General features: G+C 46.9%; 1 protein-coding gene across 11 annotated transcripts in view; it reads right to left on the bottom strand.

Moving 5' to 3' along the window:
- The window catches only part of RIN2 (Ras and Rab interactor 2), a 227,673-nt gene that overhangs the window by 108,966 nt on the left and 99,860 nt on the right, over positions 1-18,847 (bottom strand). For 7 of the 11 annotated variants that reach the window (XM_070472222.1, XM_070472226.1, XM_070472221.1 and 4 more), the window contains one exon: positions 16,416-16,509. In XM_070472222.1, coding sequence (XP_070328323.1) covers positions 16,416-16,472 — 57 coding nt within the window. In that variant the 5' untranslated portion in view covers positions 16,473-16,509. Of the gene's footprint in view, positions 1-16,415; positions 16,510-17,763; positions 18,358-18,440; positions 18,530-18,847 lie in introns of those variants that run through there. The other 4 variants (XM_070472217.1, XM_070472216.1, XM_070472219.1 and 1 more) reach the window with 2 other exon arrangements.

The raw sequence follows: 18,847 nt of genomic DNA, 5'->3' as shown, positions 1-18,847 counted from the left end.
AGTTCAGCAGGTGGAATTCATACAGAGCCTACAGTTAACATCATAGCAGTTAGACAAGTCTTCAGAGCTCCTGGGTTTGGCAATATAATATTCCAGTTTGGGTAATATGTGTACATATGTGTGTGTGTGTGTGCATGCTCAGGGCTCAGTCATGTTCAACTCTTTGTGACCCCAGGCTCCTGTTTCCAGGGAATTTTAAAGGCAATAATACTGGAGCAGGTTGCCATTTCCTACTCTAGGGGATATTTCAGATTCAGGGATCGAACCCGTGTCTCCTGCATTGGCTGGCTGATTCCTTACCACTGTGGTACCTGGTATCACAGGTGCTTAAACTGTCAAATGGAAGTGCCAGTAATGAACCACTTGGTCAGTGTAGGCCTTGATAAAACTAAAGAAATGGGGTGTTCTGCCAATTATCATGGTCTGAGCTACTGAATTAAATTCCTTCTCTTGAGGCCAGATTGACACTCAAAAGAGTTGTACCTCACCCACCCAGCCTACCTTTTTTTGGACAAATGTACTCAATCACACATCAGGGGTTGACTTCAATATCGAATCAGGGTTGCTTCTCATTTCAAAACATCAGTTACACATAAGGAAGTCTTCTCTCTCTTTCTTCTTTTTTTGAGTTACAAAAACCAGGGCAAACTCTGAGCTATACTTTTCCTGTGCCCACTCAGCCGCTACAGGCTCCCTCCCACAATGCTACCAGTTTTAGATGCAGTGAGAGAGAGTGTGTTTCTAGTGCCATTTCCTCAGATGGTTTTCACTCAACACTAGCAGTGTGGGATGTAAACAGGCATGATTTCAAAAAAAAAAAGTTACTGCTCCAATAACACTGGAAATATCCAAGGAAACCGGGTTAAACATTCAATTAAACAAGGTCACGCGGACTCCTCAAAAACATTTAAAACGCGGGGGGGTGAGTGAGGTTTCCAAGAAGAGAATGGAGTGTCTAAGGTTCCACTGTTCTCCTGATCTTTCTGTTTGGTTGGTTGTTTTTTAGCTTTTATTTTATATTGGAGTTGTTGTTTAACCACTAAGTTGTGTTCAACTCTTTGCAACCACAGGGACTGCAGCCTGCCAGGCCTCTTTGTCCACAGGATTTCCCAGGCAAGAATACTGGAGTGGGTTGCCATTTCCTTCTTTAGGGGATCTTTCCTGATCCAAGGATCGAACCCGAGTCTCCTGTATTGCAGGCAGATTCTTTACCACTTAGTCACCTAGGAAGCCCATATTGGAGTATAGTTGATTAAAAACATTGTGTTAGTTTCAGTATAGAACAAAGTGATTCTATAATACATACACACACACACACAACACACACACACACACACACATATATATACACACACACACACGTATCCTTTTTTTTTTCAAACTCTTTTCTCATTTAGGTTGTTATAAAATATTGAGCAGAGTTCCCCACGATATACAGTAGGTCCTTGTTGGTTATCTATTTTAAATAGAGAAGCGTGTCCATGTCGATCCCAAACTCCCAATCTACCCTTCCCCCCCACCCTCCACCTCAGTAACTGTAAGTTCATTCTCTAAGTCTGAGAGTCTGTTTCTGTTTTAGAAATAAGTTCATGTCTTAGTGTTATTGTTGTTTTTTTATATTCTGCATATAAGTTCCCCTTGATCTTTAAGACTCTGTTGAGGACAATTTTCAGGTTTTACAGAAACTCTTAAGGAAGTGATGACCTAAGGAGATGCTGACATGGTCCCTAGTAATAGCAATTGCCATATATGGAATTTCAATTTTTTTTTTTTTTTAAAAGAGAAATAAAGGAGTAAGGAGTCAAAGGGAAAGTAACAGGAAAAGAGCCATGAATCTACAACTTGCAATATTAAGGTGAAATTTTTGAAATTAATCATTAAAAATGTTTTTTTCTGTAAGTTGAGAATGACAACATCCTCTGAGAGCATACACTTAATTTAGGGAAGGAAGAAGGCAGAGGGATTCTGAAAAGGGAATTTGGACTGTAAGAAAATGTACAGTCTGGTCATTTTCAGTCTTGTGAAGATGACTAGCAACTTGGAGGTGATGAATCACAGAAACACTGAAACTTACTAAAGTGCAAAGGCTAGTTCCTCATCAGGAGCTGAAGCACCGATGGGGATGTCAGCGAGGCACCCAGCTCAGAACATTAGGTGGGCCACATGCAGCAAATACAAGCAGCGCCCACCTCTGCCTCCTGGGGTCGCTGCTCCCTCAGGTTCCATTGCAGACAACGGGACCCCCCTGCCTAAGGCTGTGGATGCCCTGAGGACATATGCAGCAGGGGTGTGGGGGTGCGGAAGGGCTTGGTGCACAGGTACCCTAGCTTCCTCCCACCCTGGAGGGACAACTCTGACCAAAAAAAAGTTTTGGATTGAGAGCCACGGTCAACTCACATTTACTGAAGACTGGCCACCTTTGGGGCACCAGGCTAAATGGGCACCAGAAGAAGTGTAAGACATTGTCCCTATCTCTAAACCTGTCACTAAAAAGCCTTACAATGTGACTGGAAGGTTAAGAAAGAAAAGTAACAAGAAACACACGTCTGGTGAGTGGCCACAGCCGGTAATAACTGGGACACCTTTGATTTGCCCCAAAGTCACAGTCATGCTCCCCTGCTCACTGAGTTGACTGCAGGGCCCTTGCCCCCGCCAGCAGACACCAGGAGCCACATTTTGCAAGAGACTCAGGCTTAACTTCAGTCCTAGCGCACATCCCTCGCCCTCTGACATACTTATGTACCTTGCGGGTGATGTGCCTTTAATCAGAGAAGTTTTAACGTTCTTACTCAGGGCAAGAGAACTAAGATCTTTAGAAACAGAAGCCATCCCATGTTCACAGCAGCATTACTCACGACAGCTAAAAGGTGGAAGCAGCCCAAATGCTCATTATGGATGAATGGATAAACAAAATGTAGATTACACATATAACTGAGTATTATTCCTCCTTAAAAAGGAAAGACATTCTGACACACGCTTCATTATGGATGAACCTTGAGGACATTATGCTGGGTGAAATAAGCCCATCACAAAAGGACACTGTACGATTCCACTGATCCGAGGTTCCCGGAATGTAGTCAAGTTCACAGAGATCGACAGCAGCGTGGTGGCTGCCGGGGGCTGGGGGAGGAAGGACCGGGAAGCCAGTGTTTAATGGGGATGGAGTTTCAGTTGGGGAAGGTATAAGAGTTCCGAAACTGGATGGCAGCGATGGTTACACAATAATGCGAGCACATGTAATGCCACAGAAATGTACACTTAAAATGGTAAATTTTGTGTATGTTTCACCACAATTAAAACCTCAAATCCACAAAAATCAGAAAGCAGGGTATCAGAGTTTTTGTTTTGTCTTTTTTTTCACAGATCTGTGCTATAGGGACCATCTTTGGAGGAAATAAGCTACAATAACCCAGTTCCAGCCTAAGCCCTGGGCTCCCCTAAGAAGGTAATGGTCATCTGAAGCGAAGCCCCAGGGGCTCCAAGATGTGAAGAGGTGTGACCTCTGGACAGCACGTCCACAAATTCCACACCCGTGGACCCAGGGCCAACCCAGCTGGCATTCTGCAGGTGGTGCCTCTTGGCGCCGGGATAAAGTGCAGTCCCCACAGCCAGGGGTCCCCACACCTCTGCATCTTAAACACTCCAGATGGAGAACAGACAGATGCTCCACACCAAGATGGTCAGGAGTGACCAGTCCAGCCTAGGAGGCCTGGAATCTTCCCAGTGCTGGACAGACTTCTGGAACCAGGGGGCCGAACCAAGATACTCCAGGAGGGAAAAGCTGGCCTTACCAGCGGGCCCGAGGCTGGGGCCGGAGTTGGAGAGCTGGGTCCTAGCCCACACGCCTTCCTTTTGTGCCATGAAAAATGCCCCAAAGCTCTCGCCTGGTTTGGGGTCTGAGCATTTTGGTTCAGATGAGACACCTGCCTTTGGCCAGATGACTTCTGTGGGTATACAGAAGTCTCTTGAACTCTTCTCGCAACTTTCTAAGGAAATGTGAAATTGTATCATATGAATACGTGATATTACATAACATGCACATATATATCAGTACACAAGGAATCCTTTGTGCCATCCTTACAACTCTGCTATAAATTTGAAATGATATCAGTCAAAACCTTCACTCCTGACTCCTGGGTGGGGTGGGGGGGCGGGAAATTAATACAACATACTTAAGAATGAAAACCAGACTGCCAGCAGTCACTTCCCTCTTTCTCCCAGCTTATCTCCAGAGCTTACTTTGCACATTCTTCTTGTTAGGAAATCTCCGCTTTGGAAAGTTCAGGCCACTCTGTTCCTTGTCCTCAAAATCTTTATCCAAGCACCCTTGGAACTCAAGTCAGAGGAAGCCTGGCCGACACACCTCTTCCTACACAGCAGCTGGGCTCCGAGGCCCGGTTGGGCCTTGTTCCCCAGGGCGCCCCGACCACACCCAGCCCCCGGGGCTAACACTTCACCCCCTAGGGAGTCAAGGATCAGGGGTCACCAGGCAGACCTGCCAAGCTTCCTGATAAGCCCCGGAACCACACAGCCCTGGTTGGAAGGCTAGTTTGAACTCCTGCCCCCTGGGTGGCCTGTGAGGGAGACCATAAGCTCCCTGAGCCTCAGTCTTCTCATCTGTAAAAGGGGCAATGATCACTCAGTTGAGGGGGATGAATGGGCACTAGCCTAGGGGAAGTGCCCGGCCCCTCTGCGGCCATAAGAACCCTGGCTGGTTCTGGGTGGGGCTGCAGAGCCGAGCACTCAGTTGTCAAAAGTTTCCAGGAGGGAAGCATTTTAACTTCATCATTAAACTTAATCCCATTTATTTAATTTCATCATTCAAAGTTAACTTCTGTGTCACAGAGGAAAAATAAAAAATTATTTGAAATTACGCACAAATGGTGGTGGTGGGGCACAATTCTTCAGGCTTTCCCTGCCTACTACAACTGCTGAGCCCATGCCTCGACAACACTTCAATGAACGGGCGTGGCCATGTCCCCACCACAAACACAGGTGCCAGCCGGCTCTGACTTGAAGGTGACAGCTGGCTAACTCTGCCCAGAGTGACCGTCTGGGTCCCTGGGTGGGCCCCCTCCAGTCTACTCTGCATATTTCAGGTTGAGGACATATTTCAAAGACTCTGGGGCGGGCCTGAGCAACAAACACACATGGAGACCTTGCAACCTTCCTAAAGTGGCAGTGGGCAGCTGGCTGTAGCCCAACGTTTTCAAGACTGATTCCAAGAAGGTGCAGAGCTGGAAAACACAGTCCATGGCTCCAGACGGGCTAAGATGATATGCACAATAAAGATGAAAAGGTGGAGGGCAAGACAGAGTGAACCAGAAGTGATGGGAAGACTTGGGGGTGTTTCGAGAGCAAGGAGAAGGGGCGTTTCTGGAGGGGCAGCTGGGCACAGAGACATGAGGAGGTTGACCAGCAAGCCGAGCTGTGCTGGGTTGGATGTCTGCTCTGCATCCTTTGAAGGCCCAACCCCTAGAGTCTGATTCCAGAGGTCTGCACTGAAATCCAAGAACCTGCATTTCTAAGACGTCTCCAGGTGAAGCTGAGACCAGAGCCAGGACCACACATTGAGAACCACTGGTTGAGGCTGCCTCGGTAACAAACTCTGGCCAATGAGAACGCTGCCCGTCCATCAGAAGACCACATTTCATGTGTCAATTACTTCCTAACACACAGGTAAATGCAAAGACACAGACTCAGGCATCTCACCTTGAGAGGCCTACCTACATCATTAGTGTCTTCTGGTCTTTCCACAAACAAGTATCACCGGGGCCCTTGTTAAGGCAAACGGTTCCATTTCCTCCCTTAGAGGTTCTGATTTAGTGGATGTGAGAATCTGCCTGTTAACAAGAACCCACAGGGGTTCTTATCTGTGACTGTTCAGGGAAGGAAATCCTCCCTATAGGAGACCCTTACTTAACAGCCAAGAGAATGGAACCAAGAAGGCAACACCTTCCCCCAGGGGGATGTCCTAAGATTCAATTCAGTTCCAACACCACCCAAAGTCAGAACACTTCACCTGCCCAAAGGAGAGGCCAGTCTCTACAAAAAAACCTGTGCCCTGAACAAAGCAGTTAACTTCACAGCAGGAGGCAGGCCAGCCAGGTGTGGAACCTGGCACTCAGGGACCCTGCAACCTCTGAATCTTAATATGTTCCAGGTGCTTGGGGATAATATCACTGAATTTGTGTAACAGCAGCCTTAGGAGGCAGGGAGCCTTAATCCTCAATTTCCAGAAGAGGCAACAGGTCCAGAGAGTTGAGGTAGGTAGCTCAAAGTCACATGGGAAGTAGATAACAAAACTGGGATGAGACCAGGTTTGTCTGCCTCCAGAGACCCGACTCTCAACATACCTGTCCTACCTGCACTATTGTGACATCATAAGGATGCTATAGTATATGATGTCAGAATATGTGCCATCATAAGGGATATTTGACTCATTTGAAAAGACCCTGAAGCTGGGAAAGATTGAAGACGGAAGGAGAAGGGGACAACAGAGGATGAGATGGTTGGATGGCATCACTGACTCAATGAACATGAGTTTGAGTCAACTCCATGAGTTGGTGATGGACAGGGAAGCCTGGCATGCTGCAGTCCATGGGGTCGCAAAGAGTCAGACATGACTGAGCAACTAAACCGAACTGAACTGAATTGATAAGGGATATTTGGCCTTTGATCCAAACTCTCAGGATCTCCTGAGAGGTAGAGGGAATGGGAGTGTCTTTAGTTACTCACTGCAAACCTCCTTCTATCGGGCCTGAGTTTAAGTCATAGATGCCTGGTGGCTAGAAGCCCCTGGAAGGCTTCAGGATGCAGGCTGGTTGCCAGGGGGTCCAGGCATATGATTAAAGGGTTGGTATTTTCAGCCCCACCCCCACCCCACCACCAAGAACAGGGGCTGGGGGTTGAGCCAGTCACCAAAGGTCAATGATTTAATCAATCTGCCAACACAACGGGGCTTCCCCGATGGCTCAGGGTTGGTAAAGAATCTGCCTGCAATATAGGAGACACAGGACATTCGGGTTCAATCCCTGGGTCAGGAAGATCCTCTGGAGAAGGAAATGACAAACCACTATCATATTCTTGCCTGAAAAAGTCCCATGGACAGAGAAGCCTGGTGGGCTACAGTCCGTGGGGTCGCAAAGAGTCGGATATGACTGATCGACTAAGCATGCATGCATGCACACACACACACACACACACACACACACACACAAACACACACACAGCACAATGACCTCCATAAAAGCTCTATGTGGAGGGGTTTGGATCGCTGCTGGTGGGAGAGGCTGAGAGGGTGACACACCCAAACTCGTAGGGAAGATGCTCCTGTGCGTAGGTCCCTTCGACAGCTTGCCCTGGCCGTTCAACTGTATCCTTTATAACACACTGCTAACAGTAAATAAAGTGTTTCCTGGAGTTCTGTGACCATTGTAGCAAATTACAGGAAGATAAACACTTGCTTTATGGCACTCTGCTCCCCAGATACTGCATTTTTTACAAATTGAAAGGAGGTGGCAAACCCACATCAAGCGAGGCTATGGGCCATTTTTCTAATAGCATTTGCTCACTTCGTGTCTCTGGGTCACATTTTGATAATTCTCACAGAATTTCATACTTTTTCACTATTATGGTATTTGTGATGGTGATCTGTGACAGGTGATCTTCGATGTTACTACAACCAAACGATAATGACTTGCTGAAGGTTCAGATGATAGCAAAATTTAACAATATTTTTAAATTAAAATGTGTACCTTTTTTTAGTCATAATGTTATTGCATACTTAATAAACTATGTTGTTGTTCAGGCACTAAGTGGTGTCTGACTCTTCTGCGACCCCGTGGACTGTAGCCCACCAGGCTCCTTTGTGGGATTTTCCAGGCAAGAACATTGGAGTAGGTTGCCATTTCCTTCTCCAGGGTATCCTCCCCACCCACGACCAAACCCGCATCTCCTGCATTGACAGGCAGATTCTTTACCACTGAGCCACCAGGAAAGCCCCTTAATAAGACTATAGGATATTGTAAACATGGCTTTTACATGCATTGGGAAACCAAAATATTGGTGTGATATCTGCTCTACTGTTGTATTCTGGAATGGAACCCACAACATCTCCTAGGTCCCCTGTACTGAACTTAAGTGCAAGCTGGAAAGAGTGTGGGTGACCAGGAAACCCCCCTACTTGTGATGGCATCTGAAGTTTGGGGCAGTCCTGCGAGACTGAGTCCCTAACCTGGGAGGTCTGGGTAGTGTTAGACACTGGATAGTGTTAGAATTGAGTTTAACTGTAGGACATTTGCTGGTATTCACAGAGAACTGATGTGGTCAGTGTAGGAAAAGCCTACACATTTGGTATCAGAAGATTTGTGAGGATAGAAATGGTTTTCTCTGAGCAGTGAAAGATGTGGAACCACACGGCCTCTTCACTGACTACTTCCTGAGGCCCTCCCCACACCAGATGACTGGTGCCCTGCTTGCTCAGCCCACTGACTGTGGGTCCCTGAGTCCTGTCCTCCCCTCAGAGATCCTAAGTTACCTTTTCCATCCCTTCTCCTCAACATTCATAAACTCAAGTTTCTTCTCTGGGCTGATCTCAGCTAACAGTTCAGAAAGTCCTCATTTATACTAAGTTGTGAATGACTGACGACATCATTTGACATTCTGTCAGGACATGATAACTCAGGGGAACCTCCAGTTGGTGTTACAGGAAGGTGGGGGAGGTATTTTTGGACAGGCCATGCTCCTTTTTAGATGGTAAGGCAAAAGAGAAAGGAGACTCCATCCCACACTAGTTCCTCCCTTGGCAGCTTTCTGTCTGGGACAGTGGGCTCCTGATACCCCATAAGTTAATGGCAAGAAGCTATTCCTAAAATTCTACTTTATAATCCCTCTGTCACCCAAGGGTTATTTATTAGAAAGAGTTGAAGTTTCCAGGGGGAAGACTCCTTTGCTTTGAGTACATCCTTTCATTGTCATGCTCTGGCACTGTTTCACTAGGCCACCGAAACACTAGTTATCTAAGGGTTGCATCTGAATTTGACTTTGCTCTGTTGCTGCTAATGAAGGGCTCAGGCACTGTGAAGTTACATGTCTGCCTGGAGATTTCTGTTCAGAAAAGAGAGAAGATTACCCCAAAGGTTACAGTTGTATTGCCCTGTAGGACTATCACCCGTTTTGACTTTAACTTCGCAAAGTTATTACAAAATGACTCTTTTTTAATTTTTTTGACCACACTAGGTGGCATGTGGAATCTTAGGTCCCCAACCAGGGATCAAACTGGTGCCCCCTGCAGTGGAAGCACAGAGTCCAGGGCACTGAACTGCCAGGGAATTCCCAGAATGACTTTTTAAGTCAACTACAAATATATCATTTGTCCAGGTATTCTATGAACCAGCTTTATACTGGCCTCCTAGATTCATGCATGGTTTGAATAAAGCTTCAAAAGATGTTCATTTTATATTGTATAAGATGTTCATTTTATATTGCATGATTTAACTTTTTGAAAATCATACAGTGAAACAAGAGTCCTTCAAACCTACACCTTCCTCCTGGGTATCCCCCTAGTTATGAAAACTCAGAGTTACAAGTAAGCCTGCAGAGATGATGTGGTTGAGGGGGACTGGGAGAATCTTATTCCTTTCTGATGTTCAAAAGGCAAAGTTCCTTGGAGCAAATGAGGATGTGCTGAGGCCCAACCAGGATACATTTAATATCAGAAAGGGATGGCCAAAGTGTGCTAGGAAAGTGATGCTATAAAACCATCAAGTTCACAGCATTTTGAAAACATGAACAGGAAATGCTGTCCAAAACGTTTGGGGGCATTCCTAGAAAGTCACGCCTGGGGAGGGAGAGGATGCTGATCTGTGTCCTGGAGGCATTTGGAGCAGATGGTGAAAGATATGCTTGTGTATCCAAAAAAAGTCCTAGGTCCTCCAGAGAGAGGACACTGTCTCCAAGACAGTGTTTCCCGGGGGATCTCAGTGGAGAAGGGGGTAAGGGATCGGAGCAGAAGCCTCAGGAGGTCTATACAGGGTGTGGGTGGGGCAGGGGGCACATGAGAAACTCGGGCTGAGTCCCATTCCCACCCCCGCTGTGGACCAACAACCAGCCCCTGGGGCTTCAGCCTTCCTGGACCTGAGTATTCTCCTCTGTGAAAGGAGGAGGTTTACACTAGACAAAATGCAAGCCTTCACTCTCCAATACTTAGCCACCAGCCATGTGGGCTCCAGAGCCCTTATAATGCTGATGGTCTGTATCAAGACACACTCGGTGTAAAATACACACTGGGTTTCAAAGGCGTGGTACCAATAAAAATGTAAAATATCTGATTAATAACTTTATCTTGTTGACATGCTGACATGACAATATTTTAAATATACTGTTGGATAAAATATTAAAATCAATTTCACTCTTTTTTAATGTGGCTGCTTGAACATTTAAAATGACATCTGCAGTTTCTATGTATTTCTATGGGGACAGCACTGCTCTAGGGTCTCTCCAGATGTGAGCCTCTAGAAGCAAAGCAAAGACACGCCAAATACTGATGTCAGGTATGCTTTGTGCTATTATGAAGAATAAGTAACCATGTGTCAGTCGCTCTGACCAAATCTCTAATCACTATTTTGTTTCTAATGCAAGGCACTTAGTCCTTTCCTGGTCAGAGTCAGTGGACAGAAGTCCACCATCTAGGGGACACATTGGGAGACAAATGCTCATGTCTGTGGCTTTTAAGCACCCACATATTCATGTAAGGATTTGATCCATGAAACTACTAAAATGTGATTTGGGATTCCATCCATTCCTTTTTTTGAAATTTTATTTTTAATTGGAGGATAATTACTTTACAATGTTGTGATGGTTTCTGTCATACATCAACATAAGCCTGTTATACAAAGGGAATTAAATCTGAAAGGAAAGATAAATATTGTATATTAATACATATGGGCTTCCCTGGTAGCTCAGCTGGTAAAGAATCCGCCTGCAATGTGACCAAGGGAGATCTGGGTTCGATCCTTGGGTTTGGAGGATCCCTTGGAGAAGGGATAGGCTACCCACTCCAGTATTCTTGCCTGAAGAATTTCATGGACAGAGGAGCCTGGAGGGCTATAGTCTATGGGGTTCGCGAAGAGTCAGACATGACTGCGTGACTAACACACACATTAATACATATATATGGAATCTGGAAAGATGGTACTGATGAATCTATCTACAGGCTATCTATACTTTTTTAGCCCAACCATCTCTGACCACTGTTCCACAACACTGACTTCTTGTCCTAGGCAGTGCGTTCAGAAACGTGACTTTCCACAAAGGATCATCTTCAAACTCAAACACTGGGAAGCCCTGAGGCCTGAGATGGGCAGGGGTGCCAGTTCTGGATGATTGAAAATGTGTCTGTAAAGTTTTCAAAACAGAGTAACTTTTCAAATGCCGAGGAGAGACCAATCATTAAGGAAAGTCGGTTGGGGTGATGCAAACCATCACCCCCAGTTCATCTACTTTGCAGAGTCGGATTTTAGCAATTAGGTTTCTTCAAAGCCAGTCACACCTCTGTTCTTCATGGAGCCAGAGAGCACTTCCAAGGCTTGTCTGAACTCCAACCCCAGGCTTTCTGTTTTCGAAAGACAAGCGTCATGCACCTGCTATCCCAACTGTGCAAGATGACCAAAACGGGATTTCTCAAACAGAGCCTCTGCTGCTGAACTGGCCCCTCGAACATCCGGATGGTTTGTGAGTCCAGGCTCTGGGCATCTCCCTGCAGGACGAATGGGGGCTTGGAGGCACAGGACAGCAGGGGCCCTGTGGTCAAACACATTTTCTTCCTGATCAGTTAAGACCAGCTGTTCCCCTGTCCCAGGAGTAAGGGAAGGAGAAGGATCAGACACGCAGCATCAGGGAACCCTACGAACATGTGGGCGGCCAAGGGCAGGCAGGCCTGGAAGCCAGTAGCACTGCCTGGGGGCAGTCATACTGGTTCTCTTCCAGCATCTTTGCTGCTCTAAGAGGATCCCCCTCGGGGTCAGAGACATGGCAACACAGGCCAGAACAAGTCCCTCATGGCAGAGCTCAAGCTATAAATAGAGGGGGATGTCCTGGCACTAGGCTGTGGCCCACGGCTAGGTCTACATGACATTTCTACTACTGGGCGGACACCAGCTCAGCCCCCTGCTGTCAATGGAGAAACGGGGTGGACGCCAGCCTGGAAGGGCAGCTGGGAGCCTGATGGGGAGAAAGCATAGGGTGGGAGGAGGACAGACACAGCAGGTTTGGGCTACAGGAGCAGACCCGGGAGGGCACAGGGGCAGGATGGGTGAAGGATGAGCTGGGAGCAGGTCTGGAAGTCCTTGAATGTCAAGGTGAAGAGTGCAGACCTGGTCCTGGATGTAGCAGAGAGCCAGGGTCAGTCTGCAAGCAGGCAACATGGATAGATGGAATGATTGGAAAGAACCAACCAACCAATCAACCATCTGCATTCAGAGGTGGTGCAGATGGATTCTGAGCATCACCTGTGGTGTGTGCCCACAAGGAAAGAGCCAGATCCTAGGTAGGGTGGAGGATGCAGGGAAGGGGAGGAAGGGTAGAGCTTGAAGACCTGAGGGGGATCTGCCAGCACTGGCTGCCTGGATGAGGAAGGGGAGGGGTAGCTTGGGGAAGCTAGGGATCCAGCAAATAGAAGGATCCAAGATGATGAGGAGCTGCTCAGCCCTGGGCCAGGACCGCCTACAACTCTCCGAGCCCAGATGATGTCTTCCTTATACAGTCTCCTCCACACCACATAGCCTTGCAAGGTGACAGCTATCGGTGTTCACGTTGATGTAGGTGCAAATAACTTTGCTGCCTCCCCAACATTAAGACCTTTCAGGGCAGGAAGATACTATTCTCACAGGCAGTTGAGGAACATTAGCAATGATGCTGGAAGGGCTGTGGACCATGTGTTTGCTCAGCACAGGATTTCTGTGGCCAGGATTCCAGGATGAGAGTCCACGAGCACCATAACCCCAGGGTATTCTCAATTACCCCAGAATGTTCAGACCATCCGCCTTACCCAGGACCTCATGTCCTGCAACTTGGCTGAGTCACTGCTAGGAGCTGGGACAGAGGCAAAGCCACAAATCGAGGCTCGCTGCTAGCGCTTAGCAACTCTAGCTTAAAGCACAAACTGGGTAGGGAAGATGAGGCTGAAAAAGAGGTCTGGTGATTGCCTTTCAAGGATCCACGCTTTCCACAAAGTCACGCGAGCCCTAATAAAAAAGAAAGGGATAATGACTGTGTGGAATTCAGCTGTGAGTCAAGAATGTAACCACGAACTCTCACATTTATGAAGTGGTCCTACCCGGACGTAGGGCATCGCGAGTCTGTGTAGAGGGTGGAAGGACAGTGGCACAAGAAAGTTACTCTGATCCCTAGATTCAACCTCAGCTCTAGGTCAGATGCCACTTTCTAGGGAAGACTGTTCTGGGACCCATGTCGAGCTATCTGTCCTCAGAATCCCTTTTACTTCTCTCACGAAGCACTGTTTTCTCCTATGATTATCACTATGGGTTTACTATTATATTGGATTAATATCCTGGTTTAGTACCAGACTGAAAGTTCCGTGAAGTCTGGGATGGCTTCTGGTTTTTCTCTCCCTGGTGCCTAGGACAGAGCCTGGCTGATCACAGGTACTTGGTCAATGTGAGTCAAAATGAAGCTTGAGGAATAAAGGAAGAGCTAGTGGGCTCTGGGCTGCGCTGAGGGACAGCCCATCTCAGCAGCTGAACACTACCTGGCATTTTCACAACAAACCTTCAAGGGGTCAATATTAAAGGTCCAAAGGACAGATGAGTCCATCCTTGCAGGTAACCACATGGAAAAATGATGGAATAATTAATAATAGCTAATAATATTATTTATCTAATAAAGAATCTGCCTGCAATGCAGGAGACCTGGGTTCAATCCCTGGATCAGGAAGATCCCCGGGAGAAGGGAATGGCAATCTACTCCAGTAGTCTTGCCTAGAGAATCCAGTGGACAGAGGGGCCTGGCGGGCTACAGTCCATGGTGTTGCAAAGAGCTGGACACACTGACTGACAAACACTTTCACTTTCAATATTATAATAACAAATATTATTATTCCATGATAACTAATTATGAAATAGCTACAGTAAAGAATAACAATGTCTGTAAAAAAGAGGAGAGAAAGAAATATAAGGTAACTGTATCATCTTGTAGCATCTAACAAAGGAAATGATTTTTTTTTTTAACTATCATCATAATGTTTAAAACTTAATTATTGTCCTCAGTGTGAAAATTTTTTTTTTTTACGATTTTTAAGCTAACTGCGGTGGGGAAGGGGAGACAATACCAAGTTATAGAGTTCAGGCCACTTGTAACATTTTCCTCAAGGCCATTTGACTCAGCAGAGAAGGGGACCTGCCCTCAGCCTCTCACTTCTTGTCTGATGGATTCTTTCATAGGACATAACAAGTTAACTATTTTACCTGTTAATTCAACTGAAAACACATTAAAACAAAAAAGACTTTTCCCAGGACTGCAGGAAAAACTGATTATGTTGAACTTAACAGTAGGTAGTATTGGGTGCAATTAAGTCCTTAGGAATTTTCAAAGGCAATTTGGACTCTGTTTTCTCCTTTTGCCTGGACTTTAACTACTACGTGAGATTCAGTCACTCTCTGCTTCCTGAGGCTAGGGTGCTGATTACGGACAAGCCGACATTTAGGCTGAGGTAGGCATTGCCTTGGGGGATGGGGACTTGGGTTCCCCGCTTCCAGCAAGATGAAATGGATATCTCAGCATAAGTCAGAATCCAAGAACTGGAGATGAGTCAAAAGCCTGGTGGGTTAGCACCTGGTCCACGGGATGCTTGGGGGGTCCCTCTTGTGCCTCTGCTGGTGGATTTTACACAGGTTTGATTCAAATCGAGTAAATGGTTGTGAACTAAGACAGCTATGTGGACAAAGCTCAACTCTCAGGACTGAGAATCGAGACCATCTGTGTCAACATGACTTGACTAGTTCTTCCAGGAAGTTATTGTAAACCAATAAATAAATCTGCTGTTTACGGCAGGAAATTCCTACAAAACAATCTGTCCTGGCACACTAGTTTGCTCACCTGGGAAAACAGCTTTGCTGATCAATGGTTTATTCTCGAAGACTCGCTTTAAGACTCTTGACATGCTGCATCCACCCATCCTGAACTGTATTACATACTATGTGACCACAAACTTTGCTGAAACTCAGTCAATTCTCTGCCTGAAAAAGCACAGCTTAAACAGCCTGAACGTGGACCTCTAAACCCTGTAAAGACACCTCTTAATCCCCTTTGCCTAGACACTGACAGGCCCAGGCCCTGACCATGTCTTCTTTTGACAGTCTGTTGAATGAACTTGGCTTTGCTTTACCAACAGGCTTTTCTGATGAAAATTTTGCAGCCCAGAACTGACACAGGAAATCAGGTTTGGTTCTCTTGGAAACAGGAAGCATCTAAATGTGAGTTACTCTATACCTACAACCCACCAGGGTGGGGTAACCAGTAAATATAGTCAGTTTTCCTCCAAAATAAGAAGGCCTCTATTTCATTCCCGCTTTGAGGAAAAGACCTGGTATTTGAACACCTGCCTGTGACACATTGCAAATGCATGTTTTACTCCCGCTTTCCCTCTGATTTTACATTTTCTGCATTTCCCAAATTTTCTACAATGAGTTTGCATTATTTGGAGGGTGAGTGAGAGGAAGCAAAGCAAACACCATAAAAAGAAAATTAATTCCCTCGTGTACATTAGAAACAATTGTCAGGTCTTAATTTAAAACACACACTCGAGTATATAAAAACCCACCGAGAAGCTCATCTCATTAACCTAGCAAGGTCCCCCATTGACATCAACAGGCATGTAGAAAAGTGGTCCAGCTTTCATCATGCTGCCTGGGTTCTCTCTTAAGGGGCCTCTGGGGGTGTTTGATAAAATATACCAGCAAAAGCGTTCAGTCAGTCTAGGGTAAGGCCCAGGAATCTGTGTGTCCTTCTCTTCTTTTAACAAGCACCTAAATGATTCGCAGAATCAAGCCAAGGGTAAAGCACACTCAGATGCTGAGCCCAGCTTCCATCAAAAACCATCCAGGTGAAAAAGGAGCAGGTGAGCAGTTGACAAGGGAAGGTTGTCTCACCTGTCTCATACAGGTAGCATCTCCCTGTGCCTGGGTGCTGAGCCTGTCTGGAAGCACGGACTCACAAAAGCCCCCGTCTCCCACCAAAGCCAGAAGGAGCTCCCAGCTGGGCTCAGGCGAGCTCCCCAGCCAGAGCTGGTTCAGGGAGCGGGCTTCCCCCTCCCCTCTCCACAGTCCTGCAGCTCCCCGTGCAGTCCGGCACTGGGGGCAAGACGCCCATCAACAACCCCGATCGAGGCTCCCTTTTACCTTAAAGAAACTTCCTCGCTTGTCCAGACTGCGGGTGCCCATGGTCTGAGCTGACATGGCCCCCCGACGAGGCTCTCCTGCACGCTGGGGACTCCTGAAGGTAGAGACATGTGTGATGGTTAGTCCAGCCTGTAGGAAATTCCTTTCTAAGCCACAGAACACTCACAACAACCCTCCTGCCAAGATCTTTTTCCATCAACAACAAGAGTGCCGTTTTATTTCCCACCAAAGCCCTTCCATCTCCTTTCAGGCTGATTTCCTGCCGCCCATGGCTCAGACTCAGCCCCACCTTGGCCGCCCCCCCTCCCGCTCCTCCAGCTGACGGCCGAGGCTCCCGGGGACTGCGGATAGCATAATGATTGCTCTGTGTGTTTGCTTGACCTCACGCTCAAGTCCTAGAGGGACAATGCTAGATGTCACTATAATCTGCTCCAAAGCTCACAGACTTAATGCGGCCGATCACAGAGGCCAGCGGAAGAGTGAGGCCCTGCGTGTCCCAGAAAATCCTGCAGGAATGGGATGAGGTCATTAACAGCTCTGCCAGCCCTCTCCCCCCCAGGCAAGGTCAACACAAGGGCACCAGGAAGAAATCCCTCTCTTTTCTCCTAAGAAATCAAAGCTTCGGATGAAATCCTGTGTGCTTGTTGACCGAGATCAGTTTGTGTTAAGAAACAGCATGTAAATAGCTCCAGGATAACCTGAGGGGAGGTGGGGTGGACATTGGAACGCAAAGGGGAGTTTAAGGGCATGATCGGGTTCTGAATCATAACTGCAGCTATTTGAGCTTGGAATTGCCCTCACTGAAGCATCAAAACCCAATAATCTTGTCTCTAGGCTGCAACGCCTTCCATGTCCACTTATAAATAAAACACACATGCACACAGGCAGCTGGCCCTGCCCCGTCCAGCGCACGCTAGGGAAGCATCTCCAATCTGGCTTCCTGCACCAGGAATGATGATTAAACTGCCCTCTAGCTCTCAGAGGTAGCTAACCCTAACCTCGACCAGCCCGGCAGAAGGACCATAAAGGAAATATTAAATGAAAATGTGTTTGGGGGATCTTAGAGGGATTCTGCGGCAGGGGTGGGGTGGGAAGGCCCCAAAGACACAGGAGCTGCTGCTAGTTTGCTGAGGCTCTTTCATCATGAACTTGGGGGGACAGAGGCAGCAGCAGCCCACAAACATGTCAACAAGCAGAAAAGTTGCAGAGAACTGCTTGCATTAGGAAGTGATGACCTTTGGAGACAGGCATGTTTCTACCCCAAGACCTGCCACTCCTTCACATCCACAGGGGGCTGTGATGACCCATGGTTTCCATCTCAGAAAATGAGAACACAGCATGCACCCACCCCATCTTCTGGAGCTGTCACCCATTTTAGTTATGTCTCTGTGGCTCCGTCCCTTTAAAGGTTCAGAGCTGTCTTCCATCTGATTCTTTCCACTCAGAATCCCTCTGGGATGAAGGTCAACCTTCCAAAAGCCTCCTGAGAAGACTGGTGCGCTTTCCATGGCGATTCTGTTGACTCTGAGATTCACGTTCACGGGCTCAGCTGCTGCACGGAGCCCCAGTTCCAGGCCCCCTGAAGTTCATCACTTAATTAGCAAAGTCCAGGGACTGGAGTGCCCCCAAAAGGAAAACACAGTGCTGTCTTCAGAGCACAGAGCAGAACCACAACCACAGTGGAACCTTGAGGGGCAAATGATTAACTGTTTCAACCAAGAAGCACACAAATAAAAAAGTACACTTGAATCCAAGCCTAATGCCTGTAATTCTTTTCCTTCCAGACGCTTTCTCGGCAAGGAATTTGACATTGCACAGCAGTGAAGGAATGGCATGTTGGGAGCCAAGACTTCATTCCTCATCCAGACCTAAGTCCCTTTGTTCTGTTCAGAAGTTTTCCGTATACAAACCCTTTCTGATGAGCCAGGACAGGCAGGGAATATTGCCTATAACCCCCGAGAAGTCTGGATTCCTCGTTTTACTAGCTTAATTAGCTGCCTGAAAATTGAATGTGAACACGTCTACCTCAAGTGGTCCTCAAAGAAATGACCAGCCTGGATTCTGTGTGGAATTGGCAGATCCATCACATTTCTTCCAGAGGATGCAGGTTGCATCTCTGCTTCTTCAAAAGGCTATGACAGCAGGTGACAAAGACAGGCTGCCAAGGGCCACAGCAGGTCCTTTGCAGAGAATGAAATCCAAGCAAACAGTATATCCACATTATTCAAATTCTTACAAATAAAGCTCTCAAGGGTCCCAAAGAAGTTGGGGTGTCAGGTCTTTCCTGTTGGAGCAGCAGTTTCCTTCCCAAACCATAGCCTCTGACACCCCAACTCAACATGGACAGAAATCTAATACAATTGATAAGCAGACTTTCTTTACACTTGTGGTTCTCATTTGATCCCTCCCCCACCCTGGGGTTATACCAGGGA

Source organism: Odocoileus virginianus, chromosome 9 (genome assembly GCF_023699985.2).
Source record: "Odocoileus virginianus isolate 20LAN1187 ecotype Illinois chromosome 9, Ovbor_1.2, whole genome shotgun sequence".
Lineage (NCBI taxonomy): Eukaryota > Metazoa > Chordata > Mammalia > Artiodactyla > Cervidae > Odocoileus > Odocoileus virginianus.
This window is presented reverse-complemented; position numbering and strand designations above follow the sequence as displayed.